This window comes from Protopterus annectens, chromosome 13.part0 (assembly GCF_019279795.1).
Source record: "Protopterus annectens isolate FY-2018-M chromosome 13.part0, PAN1.0, whole genome shotgun sequence".
Lineage (NCBI taxonomy): Eukaryota > Metazoa > Chordata > Ceratodontiformes > Protopteridae > Protopterus > Protopterus annectens.
Window position 1 is genome coordinate 962,267,264 of NC_056747.1, and position 22,171 is coordinate 962,289,434.

Consider the following 22,171-nt stretch of genomic DNA (forward strand, 5'->3'; position numbering starts at 1 on the left):
CCATATAATACACATGCACACACACAGTGTATTCATATAATTGTTCACACATAAGTACTATATAAATATGCAATATATAGGTCTATTAATGTTGTGTATTTTTTCACACATACGTAGTTTATCTATAGATGTACTTGCATATGTATGTGTATATATATATATATATATATATATATATATATTCACATACATAGAGATAGCTTTTTTTGATGCTAATTTTATATTATATATACATGCACACACACTATGCAGAGTATGTACACATGTATACACCCCTAACTCTCCCCCACACACTCACATGTATATATAGAAAAAGAGTTGCTGGAAGAAGGCTTTGTCTGTACTTCACACATTTTCAGGTATCACACTTGGTGAAGTTTGAAGCACAGTAGATATGAAATGCAGTTAGCAAGCTTACAGTTTTACGTCCACATTTCCAGATGTACCCACAAGTTGTACGGGTGCAATGCTGTAACCATGCTCATTTGTTTGTTTTTGGTCAGCAGCTAGTAATAAAGGGTACAACTTCATCTTCAGTTTTTATTTCAGACTGTATTTCAAAATTCAAGCAAAGTGCATGGATATTAACATGTAAAAATATTATCATAAATATTATAGTATTTGTTAACTTTACCCCAGGTAAGTGCACCCAAGTATAATCAAACTTAATGAAGCCTATTTAAATAATATGTTAAATGGCTAGGTTAAATCAAAATACCAAGGTTTTAACTATAACATAAAAACAAATGAGAAGCCAAAGTTTCATGTATAAATGTAATGCTCAGTGATAAAATATGTTGTGTATGGCCATCAATACTAGCAAGAATTTCAAAGCATCTCTGTAAGTAGGTAAAACAAAATGGCGGCAAAAGCTGTCAGCTAAAGTCCACTGAGCAATGTGACAGTTTGGGATAACCAGAAACTCTAATGTTATCAGCCCACTGACAGTTTAGACTAATCATCTGTTCTCAATCTGCTGACTCAAAGTCCGTACCAGAAATAATCAGTAACAGCAGCAGTAGTTATCTTCAAGTAGCTAAGCTCCAGCATTACAACAGCTAAATCGTCTGGAACAATTCAACAGTGTAACAAAGTAGCAGTAAATGCAGGTGAAGAGTACTGCTAATGCCAAGGCAGGTCAAGCAAGAGATCTGTTTACAGTGCTCTCCAGTCAATTAAACAACCATAAAGCGACTAAAGTAACAGAAACTGAAGTTATACCCAGTCAAAATGTAGAAATAAAACATACACACTGAGATTGTTCAAGACAGCCACATTGGTGTTATCTTGGACATCGTGTCACTCTAAAAGTCAATAGTTTATTTTTCTGGGTTGGGACTTGGTGTTGTATAAATGGACAGGTAAAGGGAGTGACAGTCTGTTGGCAGTATATGTGAAAATGCATAGTTTTGGCTACTGAGAGCGTGGCACTGAACCTAGAATAACTCACTGTAAGGAGAATAGGGGCACAGCCCATCTGTTCCTAGTGGAGAACAGATATATATGGGCTTAGATACACACACACACACACACACACACACACACACACACACACACACACACACACACACACACACACACACACACACACACTCTGCAAATTGTGTGTGTGTGTGTGTGTGTGTGTGTGTGTGTGTGTGTGTGGTGTGCGTGTGTGTATGTGTGTGTGTGTGTGTGTGTGTGTGTGTGTGTGTGTGTGTGTGTGTGTGTGTGTGTGTGTGTGTGTGTGAATGCATAGATGTGATTCCATGTATTGCATTCAGCTGAATATTTCTTTAATGACTTGGTTGATCCATTAGTTCCCAAAGAGGCTTGATTCAGGAGGCAGAGATAACAGCCAAAACCAGGAGATTAAAATTACCTTCACAAGTAAAGTCTCCTTTTATTCTTCTTGCATGACAGTGAACTGTAGGCACCAGGCATGAGACTAGACCTCATGCCCACAAGATTTATTTCTAGAAATGAATTCACTATTAGCTGAGTCATAGAAACATCTACAAATTTTGCCGGACTCTTTATTTAAGAATTATCTTTTTTTTGTTTTGTTGTGTTTTTATTTCTAGACTTCCCTGGTCCACTTGCTGAAGACAGTTCGTCTCTTAAGGCTCCTACGTTTGCTGCAGAAGCTTGATAGATACTCACAGTACAGTGCTATGGTTCTTACACTGCTTATGTCAATGTTTGCTCTGCTAGCTCATTGGATGGCTTGTATCTGGTATGTCATTGGCCGAAAGGAAATGGAAAGCAATGACCCACTAACATGGGATATCGGTAAGCTGAAGCCAAGCATGTTTTTCCCAAACATTAATCATCTGAGAGCAATTTTCCAGGCCTAAATTCAAATGCATTTTTCTTATCATCTGTGGATGACCTTGCTGAGATTTACCTTAGTTAGTAAACACAGCTTCTAACTATTTCCAGAGAGGACCTTGCTGGACTGTTTAAGCTGTCAGATCTAGTCTGCAGGCATTTGATGGGAATACCTGTTTATTTGCGATAATTCATCTTTACAGATACGTATCCTACAGCAGAACCCTGTGAAAACACGCTTCCTGAACAAAGCTATAATTAATAATCACTGGTGCTGTATTATTTGCTGCTATTTTTACCATTTAGTTTATTCTGTGTATTGCAATGCAATTGTTATCTATTGTCATTTTTTTTTCATATTTGCTTTATTTTATTTTCTTTCTACTTTAACATTGTGTGTTGTACCCTCTCAGGTGACATCTAGAAACAGATATCTTTGTTACTGCCTAGTTAAAAAAAAAATGAAGTGAATAATATCACGTGTGTTCAAGGTGACATAGTAATTAGAGTATTAACCTGTGTGCTTCTGAACTATGATACTGCTTTTAGCAACTGGCAAAGCTGGATTCAGCCTGAGCCCCAGAGGGACCCACTGGCCTGGGGACTGTCACAATATTTACTTTTTAATTTAAAATTAAAAACTTTTTTCTTTAAGAGTGTTCATCTTTAAAAACACTCTCTGTGTTCAGTGTTTACATCTCTTTGTGCAGTCACACACCTACTGTTGCTTGCATCGATGCACACACCTGCTGTTTCTTGCTTCTATTTTTCATCCACTCAGAACTTAAACACGCAACCATTCCTGCTTCTTCAGCAGAATCTTATTGCAAGCACAATCAGTAAAGTAAGGTACTTTTACTTGTATCAGTGTCTTTTCTACTTCTTCCACAGAATGTTATCAGAAGCACAGCTGGTAAGGTGCCTGTGTGTGTGTGCTTGTGTGTTTGTATTTGTGAAATGCCCTCGCCAAAGCTGGTCAGTTAATGTAACCAGGCTGAAATTGAAATCCTTTACCTTAGTTACAGGAGGCAAGAGCCTGAATCTTCTACACCAACTACCAGGTTATGAGTTTCAGTCCATTTTCAATGAATTGTGAGCTTCAGTCCATTTCCAAAGAATTGTGAGATTCAAGAGAAGAGAATTTTACTGCTGCTCATGCTAAGTATGTTTTCAATATGCAACTGTTGTGATTAGCAGATGGTCATTACTGTTTGTGTTAGGGATTTTGGGTGACGTTAGTAGCACAACAAATAAAATACTTTGGATTCAGAAGGCTGTGGGTTTTACTCCCACATCATGTAGATGTGGGGGGGATACTGATCCATTACCCTGCCTAGGGCCCCATTTACCATGATCCAACTCTAGCAACTGGACCATTTTCCTCCAATCTTCATTGAATTTTCACTATTTGAGGATTTTCTCATGCTGCTAAATGCAATGAGTCTAAACATGAAACTGCACACATTGCAAGTATTCTTAACCAGTAGAAGATGCTGACATCTGCACAGTCACAGAAACCTCGTTCAAAGCTGCGGACAGCACCCCAGCCTTACCCGGTTACTCATCCTGTCATACATTCAGACCCCGAACTGTGGGCAGTAAAGCTAAAGGCGGTGGAGTTTCAATATATATTAAAGACATACACACCTCCAGGCTGGTCAAACAGTATGATGCACAGGGGACACTCCAGGTACAGTTAACCATTGACAAGACCCCTATTCAAATCATAGCCAGCTACCAGCCCCATCTGACTCAAGATGCCCAGTCCACCTATCTGGACCTGTTCATATTTGTCAAGATTCAACCCTTTATCCTGATTCTGGGTGACTTTAACTACCTAAACATAGACTGGAAGAACTACTCGTGCCAGAACACTCAATTTTGTCAATGCAAACACCTTGGAACACCTAGTTGATACCCCAACAAGAGGTGATAATCTCTTGGACATGGTATTAACCAACATGAGTAACACTGCAGCATCCCTACAGTATCATCCTCCCTGGTAAGATCCAACCATAAAGCAGTCACTTTCAAAGTTACCATCTCCCCCAACCCCCCTCTAGCTAGGATCAAACAAAAAAAAAACTTCTCCAAAGCCCCCTGCCCCTCTGTAGGAACTGTCACCAATATCCAAAACTACACCAAAGCACTATATGAGCATTTATATAGATGCATGGAGTCAGGAATACCCAACAGGACTAAATTACCCTCTGCAAGGAAGAGTAAACCTGTCTGGTGGACATCTGCAATAAATAAATATGTAAAACAAACAGATATGCCCAGAACTGGTGGTCAAGGACACCACATATACAAATGCTGCAGATATAGCAAACTTGCTGGCTGACAGATTCAGTGAAAATTTACCCCTCAGTCCCCCCCATCAGTAAATCAGGACATCCCCAGTACCTGACCCTTCTCCTTATATCTAGGGAACAGGTCATCACTGCTCTCTCAAAGGCAAAAAATACAGCCTCCATGGGACCCAATCACATTCCAGGCTGCATCCTACGTGAACTCATGCAGGAACTTGCAGTACTATTAGGCACCCTATTCAACCAAAGCCTGAGTACTGGCTTCATCCCAGCTGAGTGGAGGACAGCCACTGTCATCTCTTTGCACAAAGGTGGAGCATCCACTGATCCAGGAAATTATAGACCAATCAGCCTAACTAGCCTGATCTGCAAGGGCATGGAACAGATTATCATGGACCTCATTAACAAGGACATTAGCAACCTCCAAAGACTTGATCCCACAGAGTTTGGCTTTGTCAAGGGGAAGTCATGTCTACTAAATTTGGTTGACTTCTTTGAGACAGTCACCAAAGCCATGGATGAGGGAAAATGGTGCACATCACCTACCTTGACCTGGCCAAAGCCTTTGACACTATTCCCCACTCGGGCATAATAGATAAACTCTCTCAACTAGGCATCAATCCATATGTTACCAGATGGATAGCAAACTGACTCATTGATAGAATCCACATAGTCAAAATAGGGGAAGCCACCTCAAGCAATAGACCCATAACAAGCGGCGTACCCCAGGGTTCGGTCTTGTGGCCTCTGTTATTTGGGATATACTTTTCTGAGGTGCAGGACAAAACCACTGGGCTATGGCTGACCAAGTTTGGAGATGACTGCAAGCTGGGTGCTGTCATCAATTTCCTTAGTGATGTAGATATCCTCCAAGAGGGTCTCACTCAGACAAATGACTGGTGCCAGAAACATGGCCTCAAGCTGAATACCAAAAAAAATTCATCATCATCCCCTTTGGGGAAAGTGACATCCCCACAAATTATCACATTAATAACGATGTCCTAAGCACTCAATCAGTCGTGAGGAATTTGAGCACCCAGGTTGATAGCAACCTGACATTTGACCACCATGTTGCTTCCGTGGTACGGAAAGCCTTCCACATGGCCCACCTCATAGGTAAAGATATCTCATCCAGGGACAAGGAGGTCATAACATCCCTATAGTCTTCCTTTATAAGGCCCATTAATGAGTACAACACCTTTTGGCATGTACCTTGCAAAGCACATGCAGTAGCTGGAGAGACCACAAAGGTTCCTCAGCAGGAGAATCCATGGCCTCAAACATCTACCATATACAGATAGGCTAAAATCCCTATCCCTCTACTCAGTTTCATACAGACTCCTCAGAGGTAACCTCTGCCTGGCATATAAGGTGATCATGGACCCCACCTTGAAGGGACTGCTGCATATCCGCAAGTCAAGCTCCAGTCGAATAACCTGCACGTGCGGTCTCAACCTGGTCTGTGACATCAACAAGACTTGTTGGCGGGACAGATTTGTGTCCCAGAGACTCCCTCATCTATGGAATAGACTTCCTGTCCACATCAAGCAGAGTACCTCTTTACTCCTTTTTAAGTGCAACCTGGATAACTGGATGGGAAACAGAAAATATACCCCTGGAATTCCACCCATGTCCCTGCTGGACAGGGGCATTGGGTGCTGATTGTCTAAACATGGGCTAAACTCTTTTCTAGGCTTATAAGGGCCTCAGGGCCAATAACCTAGTAACCTCATATGATCCTATGATCCTATGATATATATATATATATATATATATATATATAGAGAGAGAGAGAGAGAGAGAGAGATCTAGCATGTTGTGAAAACTAGCCTGGTCTAAATTCCATTTCTGTAGATTTTAAAGCTCAAGTTTAATTACCAGGACAGAAATAAAAAGATGAAAGTAAATAAGAACAAAAACAGTCCTTCCAGGAGGGAAACAGTCTAAGCACTGAGAGCAGACAGTTTCATCATTTAAAACACTGCTTTCTGACAAACTTTAATACTGGTTTTCAAACGAACAGTTCACTGTTTGCAAACAGAATGCACAGTTTACTCAAGTCCCTCTGGTTTTCAGTACAAATTATTTCTCACAACTGAGCCAGTCCCTGCAGACACAAGTGCTGGAAAATCGGATCAAGTTACTAGGTATAGGCACTGTGACTGTTGCGTACAAGGGTTTGGGTGAGCTAGTCTGTATTGTGCAAAAGAGATTGTACAAGTAACAGCTTCTTCTGGATAAGTTCTTCAGCTATGAGCACAGCTATATTAAGGAACTTCAAAGGCCAAAACAAATGTCCCAGAACATTTCTGTAATGCACTGCATATAAGCAAACAGGGACTTGACTTGTTAAACCTAGCATACACACTGAAAAGAAAAGGCATCACCAAGGATGCAAACTAAAATGAAACAATGAAGTTTGTCATGTCTTGGTCAAAAATAAGGTTTGCTCTTCCCTGGTAACTGCTTTGTTCTCTTTAAATGCAATTAAAGACAGTCTACATGCTTGATACAACTAAATAGGGACTTTGCAGTCAACCTGCAGTCAACAAGATAACTAAAAACTGTGCAAGCATCTGAAACACTAACAGTTTACCCAAAACTTTTCATTCACTGGAGTTCAGTGGTACCAAGAGCTATCCGAGGCTGTACTAATCCTTGCCAAGTGCCAGTGAGCACAGTTTGTACACACTAAACACCCCTTGGTCATGTAAGATTTATCTGCATACCATGAGTTCTGTTCGAATATAGTTTTCGAGTGGCTGAGAGCTCTACCTATAAGTATTTGCTGCAGTTTCTATTAGGCAGGCATACATGCATGTTGTTTTTTCATTCTTTTTTACTTACCTGGAAGTCGAGCTCAAGCCACCAGAGAAAGTAAATTTTATCATCCTGCTTCTTGCAGTGTGGACATGGGTGGGGGCTGGGCAGAATCTGCAGAACTTAAATTGTAGTGTTGTTATACTAATGTGTGCACACAACTCTGCTCGCTGTTGCTGCTATTAATTTACAAACTAAGTTCCAAACAGTAGTACTCTGACTGAGTACGACCAGCAGTCTGCCTTACGAGGCTACTGATATCATCATACACACTTCTGCACATTGATGATGTTGTGGAATATACTGGCGATGCATGGTGATGTCAGCAATAACTTTAAACTTGTAAATAAAATGAAAAAAAAATGAAAAAAATCTGGAATTGAAGGGGCCACTTGGGAATTCATGGTACCCTATTATTTTGCCATCAAAACTGGTAAATACTGAGGAATTCAGTACAGTTGAGAGGTATGGTAGCTGTTTTATGTCACAGTGACCACAGAGCATGTGACCACCATGCTGTCATGTACTACATGTGTGCATTCATTCCCTAACCCCACCACCCGTGCATTGCTAAGGAAATACAGTAGCATAATTATACAGAGCAACATGTGATCTACAACTGTGCACCCACACACATGAAGCTACCATTTTGCTTCTCTAGTGAACCTCAGTGAGTGCCCATGGCTACTTCAGGTGCTTTGGAATGCAAGACACCAACCTGGTGTGCCAAGGAGAAAAATTTTCTTTTTCTTCCTGCGCAGGAGTTTCAGGAGAGGCTGCTAGGGTAATTTTATGCACCCTTGCAGATGAATGTGTCATGGCATGAGCTTGCCAGGATGGTGAGTGATGCAGCTGGTATCAGCCTTTCTAGTGAGCTGTGCCAGTTTCACTAAAATAACCAGAGGTAACACTATCCTGCCCCGCTTCAATAGTGGGGAGGCAGAGGTTAGGAAAAGATAGCCAGATATGTGCTGTAAGATTATTTTTAGCAGTCCTACTATTTACATGCGTACTTAGGAGAGCTTCCTTTGTTTTTTTCAGCTGTGGAGGAGTGACAGTAAGGCTAGATGATACAGAATCTGAGAGTGACTCTGTCAGCAGCAGGATGTGTATGACATCAGTTCCAGTTCACAGTACATCTACAGTTGCATTTATATATATAGATAGAGATAGATATAGATATATAAAAACATTTGTCTCATCAAGTCATCCTTTGACAGATCTAGTTCAGGAACAGGAGTAGGTAAGGCAATGTTTACTTCAGTCCATACCTACTGAAGCTTCTGGCACAAGGTCCTCCATGGCCATTAGGACTGCTTGTCAGTAGGAGGAGGCTGCTTTCCTTTCTGGGTGTGTCTAAATTGCTATTCAGTACACAGAGCAAAGGCTCCCCTTCTGAGAGTGGTCCAGATCGGTCTGTCCTGGTCTGTCACCATCTGTTGTGGATGAGGTGTTACTAAGTTGTGCAGTGACTGGATTCCTGCCTCAGCAGTGATTAGGGCCTCCTACTGTGGCTTATGAAGTTATGTGACTAGAAGGATCTGTCTATCACACTGTCAGAAGTAACCTGTTTATAACATCAGCCACTTGGGTCAGTTATGGCTGAGAGTGTTGCCCTCTAGGATGGCCTGGTATCCAGTTGTGACTGGATGGACCCTACTCTTTCTCCACTCTTGTGTTTTCCCTAAAATTCCACATCTCCACTTGACTACATTCTGTATGTATGTATCTATCCACTGTCCTCCCCCACCTTTTGTGTGTGCCTACCACCCCTGTCTGAGTCTGCATATTGTGCATTTTTCCCTCCATACCATTCTCAGCCTTCCATTACTACCTTCCCACCTACTCTTTTTTTCTATATATGAAAAAATAGGTTCTTCCCCTGCAAAAAAAATATGTAGATATATATATATATATATATATATATATATATATATATATATATATATATATATAGGATCACTACTGAATCCCAAAGCTCACAATCACGAAAGCCCAAAATACCGAATTAAATCAGTGTGACAACAGCAATAGTGAAACACACTCAGTGAAATACTTGAAATTGAAAACAAAGACCTCGAACCAGATGAATAGCACACGGAATGCTACATAACACCTCTCCAGAAATGTGAATATCTCTAGAAATCAAATCCACACAAATCCCTTGTACAAGTTCGTAACACTCACTGTAGCCAATAACCACGAACAAACAAAAGTGAACCCATGTAAACTTAAACATCAACCAGTGTATCAAGGTATGACATAATAGATTTCTCACATCTTTAATAAACGAGGTATAGCTCTGACGAATTCTATAGGTGAGTAACTGTTTTGATTATCCAAAACATGCTGAAATTGGCTATGCTGCAGAACCAACTTTCTACGTTTAGGAGAGCAAGGACAGCCTGTTAACAAACGTTCTCGCAATCCATCCACACGGTTTTGTTCTTTCGCCAAAGCACTCATCAATACCGACAAATCAGTTGTCTTACTACCAATCAAGCATTTTAATCGGCGATGCCCTGCTTCCACCGAGTTCTGCATACGTGGAAGGAATAGCCTATTTAGCTCATACTCATTCCAAATTTTTATAGGAAATAGAGGTGGAAAACGTGTTACACTAGGAGATCGAGTAGCAAACTTTCTAAGTTTACCAAACACGTACCAATCAGAAAAATAACGTACAATGTCCTTTCCCTCTGTTGGAAATATCTCCTTTAAGACAGTAAATGAAGGTATGACGTCTCTTTCAGGAAGGAATGCTAGCCCAACTAAACATTTCACCGCCAATTGAAATGAATGGTTTGAATTATAAAGTGAGCCCAGTCCAAGCTGCTGCACTTTCCTCCAAACATTACGTCCGAAGTGGAACAAGCAACTCTTCGATGTAATATTTGCAAAGTTTAAGCTAATGCTTTTTAAAGCAGCCACTTCAAAATCACAAAGGATAAACTGTAGCGTTAATGGGAAGTCATGTACTGACAACAAGTATAATACACAGTGCCACATCATATTGTATGCCCTTAGTGACTTTTTCAACATTAAACAAAACAATAACGGCACACACTTACTATAGCCAGCATACTTGACTATGCCATGAATACTGTACAGTTGTCGGCAGAGCACACCTTTAGAGAAATACGTTCCATCCATTAACCATATAGTAGCTACACTCAAATCCTGTAGATTATTTATAGTGCTAAACACCACTGCAGTATTACAAGATGGTTCATCTACCATGCGCTTTTCAATAAATGTACCACTCTGAAAGGGGAACATGGTGATATCAAGAGCTTCTAATGTTAAATTAGAGATGCACATTTCATTGCTATTTTTACTTCTCACTCTTCTAATCTGTTGTAATAGCGCTTTTTTATTAGGTAGACTTGCAACACACTGTAAAGATGTTGATGCCATAGCATCTTCCAGTAGCATGCAAAGTGCATCTCTAGAGATACACGCATTCGCCTTCAGTGTACCGCATACTTTATATTTTTCAACCTCAAACGGTTCTCCAGAGTGATTATGAGGCATCCTCTTTAACAATTGCTCACCCTCGGATAATGATAATGTTACTGTTCTCCCTTTGCAGCTTTCACTCCGTTTAAACTTACAGCACCAGTAACGCCGGGGATACCTTTTCCTTTCTAGATGGTACACATAACCGTCAATAACTAATACATCTTTACTTTGCTGAGACTGTACTCGACTATACAATTTGCCAATATCTCCGGGTGCACTATAGCTGTTGTCAGACATTTTTTCCTCGTTTATTGCCGTACAGCATATGTAGACGTTTTATATGCTACTTCAAAGCACACTGATACTCTCTGTATTTTGAGATTGTGAGCTTCGGGATTTAGTAGTTAAGGTATTTTGCTATTTCGGTACTTCCGTCTTGCGATTTTGGGCGTCGGTAGTTTGAACATTCGGGATATAGTAGTGATCCCATATATGTATATGTGTATATATATATATATATATATATATATATATATATATATATATATATGTATATATATATATGTATATATATATATATATATATATATATATATATATATATATATAGATATATATATATATATATATATATATATATATATATATATATATATATTTATATTATATATGGGTCTAGGACATATACTCGACTTCACTAAATACCGAATGGCTAAAACACACTCACTAATGCACGAAGTCATACAATCACAAAAAGTCAATTGATTGAATTTAATTTAACTGAACAGCACTTGATATCAATTGAGACCTTTAGTCTCCCTTTAAATGGAACACACAGGTTTACTCATAGTACTAACGTACTGCTACAATGTTGGAAATCTGCAGACTTGTACCTGGAGTATTAGGACAGATTTACAACACTGTAAAGTCACAGAAAGGTGGATAAATATTACTTATAGATGGCTATATATATATCAACTGGAAAAGAAGACAAAAACCCGAAAGTACTGGAGCTGTAAATATAAGGTAACTGACAAATGCAAGGGTAGAGCAGTAACAATTGCAGTTACCTCTGGTGAGGAATTAGTTAAGAGTGTAGACCATTATCATTCTGGTGAACCCGGTGAAGTTGAGATGTATCAGGTTAGAAGTGAGCTTAAGCAAAGAGCTTCTCTGTCTAGAGAATCTACGTGTGTTGTGGTTGACGACACTGTAGCTTCTAGTTCATTGGAGTGTACATCTTATTTACCCAGCCAAAGATCTATGGTTAAGCGTGTTCGCTCAAAGAGTAGGAGTGGCTTAGATTGTAGAAACGTCAGCTTAACTGATATCAAAGTGGATGGTTTCCGTTTGAAAGATGGCATATTTATAAAGAAAGAGTTATCGGATGCTGTTAAGCAAACTACTGTTGTGCTGTTTAGTACGAAACCCAACTTGAAAGATCTGAGTTCTGCAAACATGTTGTTAATGGATGGTACTTATTTTCAAAGGGGCCCAGAGTGTAGACAATTGTATACCATACATTCTGTTGTCAGATATGGTGGGTACAGTAAAAGTGTACCACTCCTTTACTGTATTATGAATAAAAAGTCTCATTGAGCGTACAATCTTATGTGGAAAGGCATATTTGAGCTATTGTCTGAGTTTAACCTGTTACCTCTCAAGACATCTGCAACAACTGGAAAGGCCTCAGAAATACCTCACTAAAAGAATCACAGGCCTAAAGCAGATGCCCTACGCTGACCACCTTAAAAAACTCCAGCTATACTCTGTCACATATCATCTACTCAGAGGCGATCTCTGCTTAACATACAAGGCCATGTCAAACCCAGAGCTGTTGGACATGCTACACTTAAAGAAATCCCAATCCCTCAGAGCTACACGCTCCAGGGATCTAAACCTTGTCATCACAATAAACAAAACATGCTGGAGGGATAGGTTCCTGACCCAGAGACTCCCCAGACTCTGGAATAGATTGCCCATACATGTCAAGCAGAGTGCCTCTTTGGACCTCTTCAAGAGGAACCTTGACGATTGGATGAGAGAAAGGAAATTCACCCCAGGGATCACGTCAGCTGTCCTGCTAGACAGGGGTCTAGGAAAGTAAATAATGTGGGAAGAAATAGCCAGGGAATTGTTATGGCTAAGCTTGTATAGGCCCTAGGGCTGATAGCCTAGTACCAACCTATGAACCTATGAACCTATGAACTAAGTGCATCATTTATATTGTGTGATTTTTGAGCCTGCAGCTATACAAAGTGTGCATCGGAATGTAAATGGTGTGCTGTGTAAGGGGTGTTTTTTCCGCTTTGGTAGAAATGTTTGGAGAAAAGTGCAAAATATAAGGCTCTCATCACGTTATAGCTCAGATATTCACTTTCAGCATAACGTTAAACATCTAGTTGCATTGGCGTTTCTTCCAGAGGAGAAAGTTTTGGAAACTTTTAACTTATTAAAGGAAGAGTTCCCTGTAGAAGGAAAGCTGTTACTTAAATACTTTATGGAATGGTACTTGTTGGGTAAACCTAGAGTTCTGAGAACTAGGATGTCAACAGAAATGAGATTTCCACCTCTTTTTCCAGTGAGTTTCTGGAATATATCTGTGTTGAATGAGTTGAATTTGCCCAGAACGCAGAATGCAATTGAAGCGTGGCACAGGAGGCTACGCTGTATAGCAGGGAAGCACTTCTTTGATGTTCTCAGCATTCTACAGAGTATATGTCGTGAGCAAGACAGAGTTGATGAGGTTCGCTGTAGATGTTGTCTGGTTGTCCTCCTGCCCCGAAGACGAGGAAGCAAATACGAAGAGAGGAACATTTTGAAATCATAATGGAAAACAAAGAAGAATACACAAGCTTGCAATTCATTAAAGCTATAGCTCAGTTATTGAAGATTTAAATGAAGTTAATTTCGTTAATACGGGGATTCTGTGACAAGAACAGATGTTAATTTGAGCTGGGATTAAGTAATGTTTATGTTATTTGTTGCCACTGGGTTTTTCTGCACTTTCTGCCATTATTGTATTTTCGGTGTTTTCCTAGATTCGGTTATTTGCGTTTTCGTGATTTCATGACTTTGTGCATTAGTGAGCGTGATTTAGCCGTTCAGTATTTAGTGAAGTTGAATATATGTCCTAGACGCATATATATATATATATATATATATATATATATATATATATATATATATATATGGATCACCTTTAAAACCTACATATGCACTATCCCTAACCCAAACCCTAACTCACTTACCCACCCCTAAAACACTTACAACCCACGTCCTACCTAACCCTAACTCACTTACCCACCCCTAAACCCACAGTCCCTCGCTATCGCACACTTACCTGTCCGCTCCCTAACACTAAATCCCTCACTCGATCGCACACTTACGGGTTCTCACCTATTCTCGTAGTTCGAGATTTTAAAGGTGACCCATATATATATATATATATATATATATATATATATATACATATATATATGTCCTGCATTTGGTTTGAATGCAGATCTCTTGCCATCTGTTTAATTAACAGCATTTGGTCAATATATGCAGATGGCTGACAGGTGCACTGAATCGACAATCCCCCTGTAGTGGAATATTCCCTTTCCTCTGGGATTGTGCAATCTCAGAGTCAGAATATTTAATTAGTAGGGGGTGTGGGGGGCATGAGGGATCTTGCCTCCCTGCAAAGAATGTTATTCATTTTAGGCTTTATTTGTTTAAAAATTGCATGTGCCAAGGTTCTTTCTTGGCACATGAATAGCAACATGTTGATGCATGGTTTGTTGACCTTTTGCAGTTGACATAAGTAGAACCATTTTACATATATATATATATATATATATATATATATATATATATATATATATATATATATATTTTTTTATATGGGTCTATATTGAATGATGGACAGTACAAAACATCTAACTCATATGGTGTAGACCATATGATCGAAGTTTTGTAATGTCGAACATTCAAAAAAAGAAAAACAAAACAAAAACAACTTAAAACAGATATATGCAGGGGCATGCCCCCCTGCACCCTCTACATGGGGGGCTGCACCCCCCCCACACCCCACTACTAAAATCTACCAACTCCGAGATCACACTGCAGTGAGGAAAAGGGAATATTCCTGTTCAATGCTTACGGAGATCTCCATTTAAATGTTCGAAGTTTTAGAGCTTCAATTATATGGTTTCAACCATATGAAATTCAAAGTTTTGAACTTCGATCTTTTAACTAGGACCTGTCTCAGCTCTCTCTTTGTAACCCTTCTCAGCTGCCCTTCCACAGGAAGTCTGGTTTCCTCTGACAGAGGTGCCTCACTGTCAGCCTGGGTGCTACTACTCACCTGTGCCATTGCAGTCACTCTGTCCAAGGGAACATCAGTACCCACCAGCAGCTGTGGCTCACCTTTAATCTCACTGCTACAGGGTAGCTCCCTCCCTGAAGTAGCCATCTCACCAGTCCTGGCTTTAAGTGTACAGTCTGTCTGGGTCTCCACAGGCTACTAGACCCACATGCCTGTCTTCAAGCCTGACTGTATGTCAATGCATGCACACAGGGTACTGCATTATCAAAATCATTTGTTATCAGGACATCTGCAGGGATATCTTCAAACACCCCTACTTGCTTGATTCCTTTTCCATCCTCTCAGTCAAGGTGAACCCTAGCAAAAGGTATTGAAAATAGGGTCCCTCCTAAAGCTCTGACTGGAGTAGACTGCCCAAGCAAGAAGTGTTCCTCTTTAACCATTGCAGGCTTCACAGTGGTTAGGTCAGAGGCTGTGTCTGTCTTAGCAGTGGCCTGTTTCCCATCTACTAAGATATGATATAACCTCTTGTAGTAGTGTGGTAACCTTGTTGTCTCCAGACAACTTACCATAGGCATTCTGTTATTCCCATTTGCTGGCTTCCCTAACTTTTGTTCACCACCTTGCCTCTGTGGACATCTATATGATGCATGGCTGCACTGGTTACATTTAAAACAACCCCTGATCATGGCCATGTACCTGAACTAGTGGTTTCCCCTGTTGCTGGTGGACTCTGCTGGGGTGGCTTAGGCTTCCCACCATGGGTTCCCTTATATCCATGTGCAGCACTACGTATTCCTTTTTTGTGCAGTGATACCCTGCTTGCTAAGTAGAGCTCCCCTTTTTTCCAAGCCCATCTGTAGAGTTGCATTCCCTGTATACCAACCAGATTCTCATGTACTCAGGAAAGTGCCAAGGGCTTGTTCCCTCACCAAAACATCTGCCAGCCCTTCAAAAATGGTGACCTGACACACACTCACTCACCTATGAAAATAAGTGCTTAACTCAGCAATATAATCACTCACACTTTCATCTGCCTTGCGTCTATGCTTACAAAACTTTTTTTCTATAAGCTTCGGGTGTTAACTTAAAACACTCTAATAAACATTTCTTTAGTTTGTTATAGTCTATAAACAATCAATATCAGACAATTTAGATACAGCAGTTACAGCTCTACCATAGAGTAAAGGGGTGAGGAATTGTACCCACAGTCCTTGGTAAACATTATACTGTTTGCATACTCTTTCAAATATATGAATAAAACTATCAAAATTGTCACCTTCTTGGTATAGTCAGTCTGTCTGATTCTCCTCTCTTTCAGACCCCCAGCTGGGTCCTCCCCCAGTTGGGTCAGCCAAGGAGTTGGGTCCCTCCCTGTCCAACAAGTGCTTCAGGTCAACTTGCTCTTAGTGTCCACACACACACACACACACACACACACCACACACACACACACACACACACACACACACACACACACACACACGCACACACACACGCCACACACACACACACACACACACACACACACACACACACACACACACACACACACACACACACGCACACACACACACACACACACACACACACACACACACACCACACACACACACACACACACACACGCACACACACACACACACACACACACAACACACACACACACACACACACACACACACACACACACACACACACACACACACACACACACCACCTGGGAAAGGCTGGCACAGGTTTACTAGCTATGCCTCTTTTGCCCAGACTATGAATGGATAGTCAACCCACCTAGAACCCCTTTAAGTCTTTAAACAAAGTGTCCAATTTTGTCCAATTTTATAGTGTGTAGTAAATACACTAAATAGGGTGACCAAGATTGCTATTAGCTTGTGGTGGCCCCCACCACAAAACAAATAAATAATACTTTCAAAACTTAAATATCTTTACAAAGAGCCACAATGAAATGAATGTTAATATTTATTAATAATAATAAAAAGAACAAGACAAAATGGTAATCTATTATTCACAGTGACACAGAGTTCAAAATCACAGGAAGAAATATTTAAATAACATTGAAGAACAGACTCAGACAAATAAGAAAAACAATATCTAAAAATTCCTTAATAATTTACTTATGAAGTCAGTTTCCAAACAGAATACAGATCTGATCAAGATCTGACCCAAATAATATCAAAAATATTAGAAAAATATTACTTCTGGGATACAAAATATTACTGTCATCTGATCATCTTACATCACTTTCCCATCCCCATGCTGTACTGGCAGCTGGCAGGCACCCACCTATAAAAATACACACAAAAAAAATACACATGTAAAGACTTTTGCTGGATCTGTAGTAGGTGCTGGAGTCATAAACTCCCCATCAACCCTCCACACTTCCAGAAATTTTCACCCCATTAACAATATATAGAAAGATTCCTAGTGCACACTTTCTGTCTCTAGCTGCACTGATACTCTGTGGAAAATAGCATCTTATGGCCCAGCCCATAAAGTGATTTAATTTCAGATATATTTTAAAGTTTGCTGGACTGATGACATACAGTTGTTTGTAACACAAGCATCTTGTATTTGATATTCACAAATGACATAATGATATTTAATTATCCAGCTAGCTGTGCTGACAGCTGACAGTGCTATCACAGTCCTCCTCTCCTTACAACACCTTAAATGAACACAATGAACACAAACAGCTTCCGTTCTCTGATAATGTGAGCAAAGTACTTCAAATTCCATTGGACAATAATTTGTATCACATATACATCTGAAAAGCTTCAGCCTTTTTAATGTCATATGTCCTCAAAGTCCATATCTTACATCTTTGAAGTTCAACAGGCCAGACTAGTATTTTCAAGATTCTAAGTTTTGTGTTCTTGCAGACAGCATGACTCTTCCATAGTTGGAAAATGGATCTAATTGTTGGCCTAGTGATACCTAAACTTTCTAAAATTTCCTTACTAGATGTTAACAACAAAGCACTTGAGCATTCTTATTTCCCTTCAGATATGATCCACATAAGCATGTTGCAAAGATGTCTTGTTGAGAAACAGTCATGGTGTTCATTTTAGTGGTATTTATTTCAAAAGAATATTTTCTTGTCATTTTTCTTCCTTATCTAATAGTTGCTGCAATTCCTGGTGTGATACTATGACGAAGACAAGAATAATACAGGTTTCTTAATCTTTTGACCATTTATTCAAAAAACTGTCCAACAAAGTTGATCCATAATGTTCTCATCACCTCTTCATTGTAGAGACTGAAGCATGCAGGTGAGATAAAAAAACGTTGCTGAACTCCCTCCTTCACTTGGAGCACTTTTGAGGAAATTCTGTCTTATCTGCCAGACACGTTTCACTTATAGCAAGGTTTCTGATGTGAATCAGTGACATTTTGCACAGCAACACTAATTTGGCACATTCCAGTGCTTACAATGGTTCATCATGTCAAAAGCTTATAGTCAATGAATATATCACACAGGCATTGATTGAGTTCCTATACAATATATTATATGAAGGCTGGGCACTTAATCTGTAGGGACAAGGCCTTTCTGATGCAAATGAATTCAGCAGGATTTGTGAAAGTATATTTCTGACATGGCTGAACATTTATACAGTCCAGTGGTCTACACAATCTGATGCTCTGGTTGTTTTTTTTTTTTTTTTTTTTTTTTAGGAGGGTGGAGTGAAGAAAGAATAGAGGCAATTGTCTGTCCACTCTGTCCACTGTGCCTTCTGCAAGTTCTTACTGCATAGATGAGTAAAGAACATAACTGCACCATCTCTACCAGCGTTAATCAGCTCAACAGGAAGATAGCCAGTGGTTGGTGCTTTTTTCTTAAGAAGCTTCCTAACAACACCACAGACTTTACTTTCCAATATTCCGGGCTCTAATTCATTCATTCAGACCTCAAAGGAATAATCATTATGATATAATTTAGCTGTATAATTTTTCCAGCATCTAATGATGTCATACAAGATATTTATATTTTTCTGGTCTGTTTAAAATCAGAGTGGAGCTGTCGAATGATGTCATACAGCTTTCAAAAATTGTTTCTCAGCCCCCCTTAAAATCCGAACAAAGTTGCTGCAATCATACAGCTTTGTCTCCTACGTGTGTCTTTGTACTCACCAGCAGCAGCTTTTTACCTCTTTATGCTCTTTGATGACTGACATCAGCTACAGAGGCATCTCTGAAATCCATAGTTTGGTAGTGTATGTCCTGCTTTTCTGGATAACTCAGATGACACTGCCCTCCATGATTGTAATGAAATATGTGCACTATTCCATAAGCCCTATGTGTCCATCTTAATAAAATCTCATCGATTCAAACGTCTTGATTTATACAGAGAAAACAATTTAGGAATGTCACACTATAGTTGTTCCTGTTTGAAGCATGGGTTGACACTACTTGAATTTTTGACAGGAATAAAAAGGTGGAAGGTAGCACTTACCATATGTGGTCTAATCCACAGTCTGGTCCCCTGCATGCCCTCATATTCTTAACACTTTTCATCCATCAGTGTTTTACCAGAATGCAGGCATTCTGAGTTCTAGTAAGATCCTGTGGGGAGTTCCAGATATACTACCTGAAAAGTGAATGCTGGCATATTGTGTTAATAGCCACCAAATTGTTATCAAAACAAAATCCAAAGATGTGTCTATTGTGGAGCATTCCAGAGAGCCTGATATTGCAGTGGAGTGCAATGATCATGGTACTGTCCACTTTTAATTATCAGATGTTGGTCATTGTAACACAACAGAGTCATTACCTTTTTAGGTAGATCTGGTTCTGTTGCACTGTGCATGACATCCTAACCCTACATTTCCTAGGCAGCTTTATTTAAGCTGTACCGCATTCATTGAGTCTGATGCACAGCATCACTGCAGATAACACATGCAGTGCCATACTCAGTATCTGGATCCATATATCACCTCCTATGCAGCCATCACATCAGTGATATATGCCAATTCTGCTGCTCCCCCATATATACACAGTCACAATTAGAATCTCTTAATTTGGCTTGGCAGCTAAGGTAGGTTGTTGCTTGGTCTATGCAAGATGAGAATGTATAAGTTCATAGCCTGTTTGGTCCAGTTTTTATAGGACAAGAGGCCATTGAGAAAAATACCGGCTCTTTAAATTGTGGAATAAAGGCTTCAAGTCCCATCCACATATATATAGTTCATTCCTGAAAACTGTTAAATTATGTGAAATCCTCACATTATGTGGTAATCTATCACAAATTCTTGGAATGACATAAGTAATATATTTCCCTCTGAAGGAAGACCAAGAGATGGCTAAGCAATAATGATGCCATACTATATAGAGCTCTGCTTGTACTCTGCCATATATAGTTGTGGGCAGCTGTCCTTAACATATGCTGCAGCACAGCCTCTGAGGCATGATTGTCCCATCAGTGAAGTGTGTTTTTTATGTTATTCATAAGGGTTTCCCAGTTTGATTACATACTGTCTACTATATATGTTTCCATAGAATACAGTAACATATCTTTGATAGCATGTTCCCTATTTTCCCCTGAATGATGTGTAGCTTTATACCACTAGTTTTCCATGCACTGATACTATGCAGTGTACACTACACCCATGAATGCTGGATAATATGTTTATCACTCATTTCAACAGTTATAAATATTTTCAGTCCTCAGTTTGTGTTAATAACATGCTACTAGCCTCCCAAATGGCAAAGCTGTAAATCTGTTTGCTACTGTAATTTCTGAACAAAATGTAATCATTTTTAAATCTTTTGAAGTTTGTCATGCAACTCAGTGCCATTTTATGTATGTAACTTAATCGAAGAATTTAGCAAGTTAGCAAACGCATCCTACTATGAGTATACTGCAGAAATAAATGTCTTGTTGCATGATCATGCATTTTTGTTTTTGTTGCATCATCAGTATTCGCTTATTTTCTAGGCTGGCTACATGAACTAGGTAAAAGGCTGGAATCTCCTTACACGAATAATTCACTGGGTGGGCCATCCATTCGAAGTGCATATATTGCCTCCCTATACTTCACTCTCAGTAGCCTCACAAGTGTGGGATTTGGGAATGTTTGTGCTAACACGGACGCTGAAAAGATATTTTCCATCTGCACAATGCTTATAGGAGGTAAGGAGTTAATAAACACACTGTCTTGCAAATAGCACATCTGGCACTCATTTGAAAATGGATCATTGTACCCATCTTGAGCTTTGCTGGGTGATGGTATTGTTTTTCTATGAAAGTGCTATGATAACATCACAAAGTCTTATTTTTATGCATGTCATGTTATAACTATATGCCCTTCTCATAAAAGTCATGTTATTTCAGCATTGTTGTGTTGACTTTTATAAAAAAAGTCCTACTGTTTCATTCATAACAATATACATTTCTTTTTTTTTATTTTGTTTACTGGTGTAGTAGATTGAGGAACCATTTTAATCATAGCCTGGGTAAACAATGTTGGTAGGTGACTTGATCAGGTCACACAGCTGGGAAACAGAAACCAAGTTACTCAAACCCAGGACTACTTGATAAAGCTCATTAACAGTTCATACCCTTAATCCTCCACATTAAGTGTAAAAAGAATTAAAGGGGTGGTGCTAAATGGCAATGTGTCAGTTTATAGAATATTTTAACACACATACATCTATATCTATATCTACATCTGTATCTATAAGTAGATGTAGAAATAGATATAGCTATAGCTATAGATATAGGTATACTTAGTATGATCAAAATACTCAAATGTTGACATCCATAATGTTGACCACAGGAGACTGACAACACAAATGTCAATAGGACACAACACACACAAACGAAAATTAAAAAGAAAAAATAGTTTGTTGCAGTAGAACAAGCCCTCCACCCCTGTGCCCCCACCTGACCCTACCAAATGTATATACAGTCTCCTAGATCACACAATCCACTAGGAAA

The 22,171-nt window shown here is 39.5% G+C and overlaps 1 protein-coding gene across 1 annotated transcript in view; it reads left to right on the plus strand.

Annotated features, from left to right (window-relative positions):
- The window catches only part of KCNH4 (potassium voltage-gated channel subfamily H member 4), a 1,657,012-nt gene that overhangs the window by 962,089 nt on the left and 672,752 nt on the right, over positions 1 to 22,171 (plus strand). Inside the window, exons 7-8 of the mRNA XM_044054725.1 lie at positions 2,064 to 2,271; positions 21,170 to 21,364. Of these exons, the coding sequence (XP_043910660.1) occupies positions 2,064 to 2,271; positions 21,170 to 21,364 (403 nt within the window). The remainder of the gene's footprint in view (positions 1 to 2,063; positions 2,272 to 21,169; positions 21,365 to 22,171) is intronic.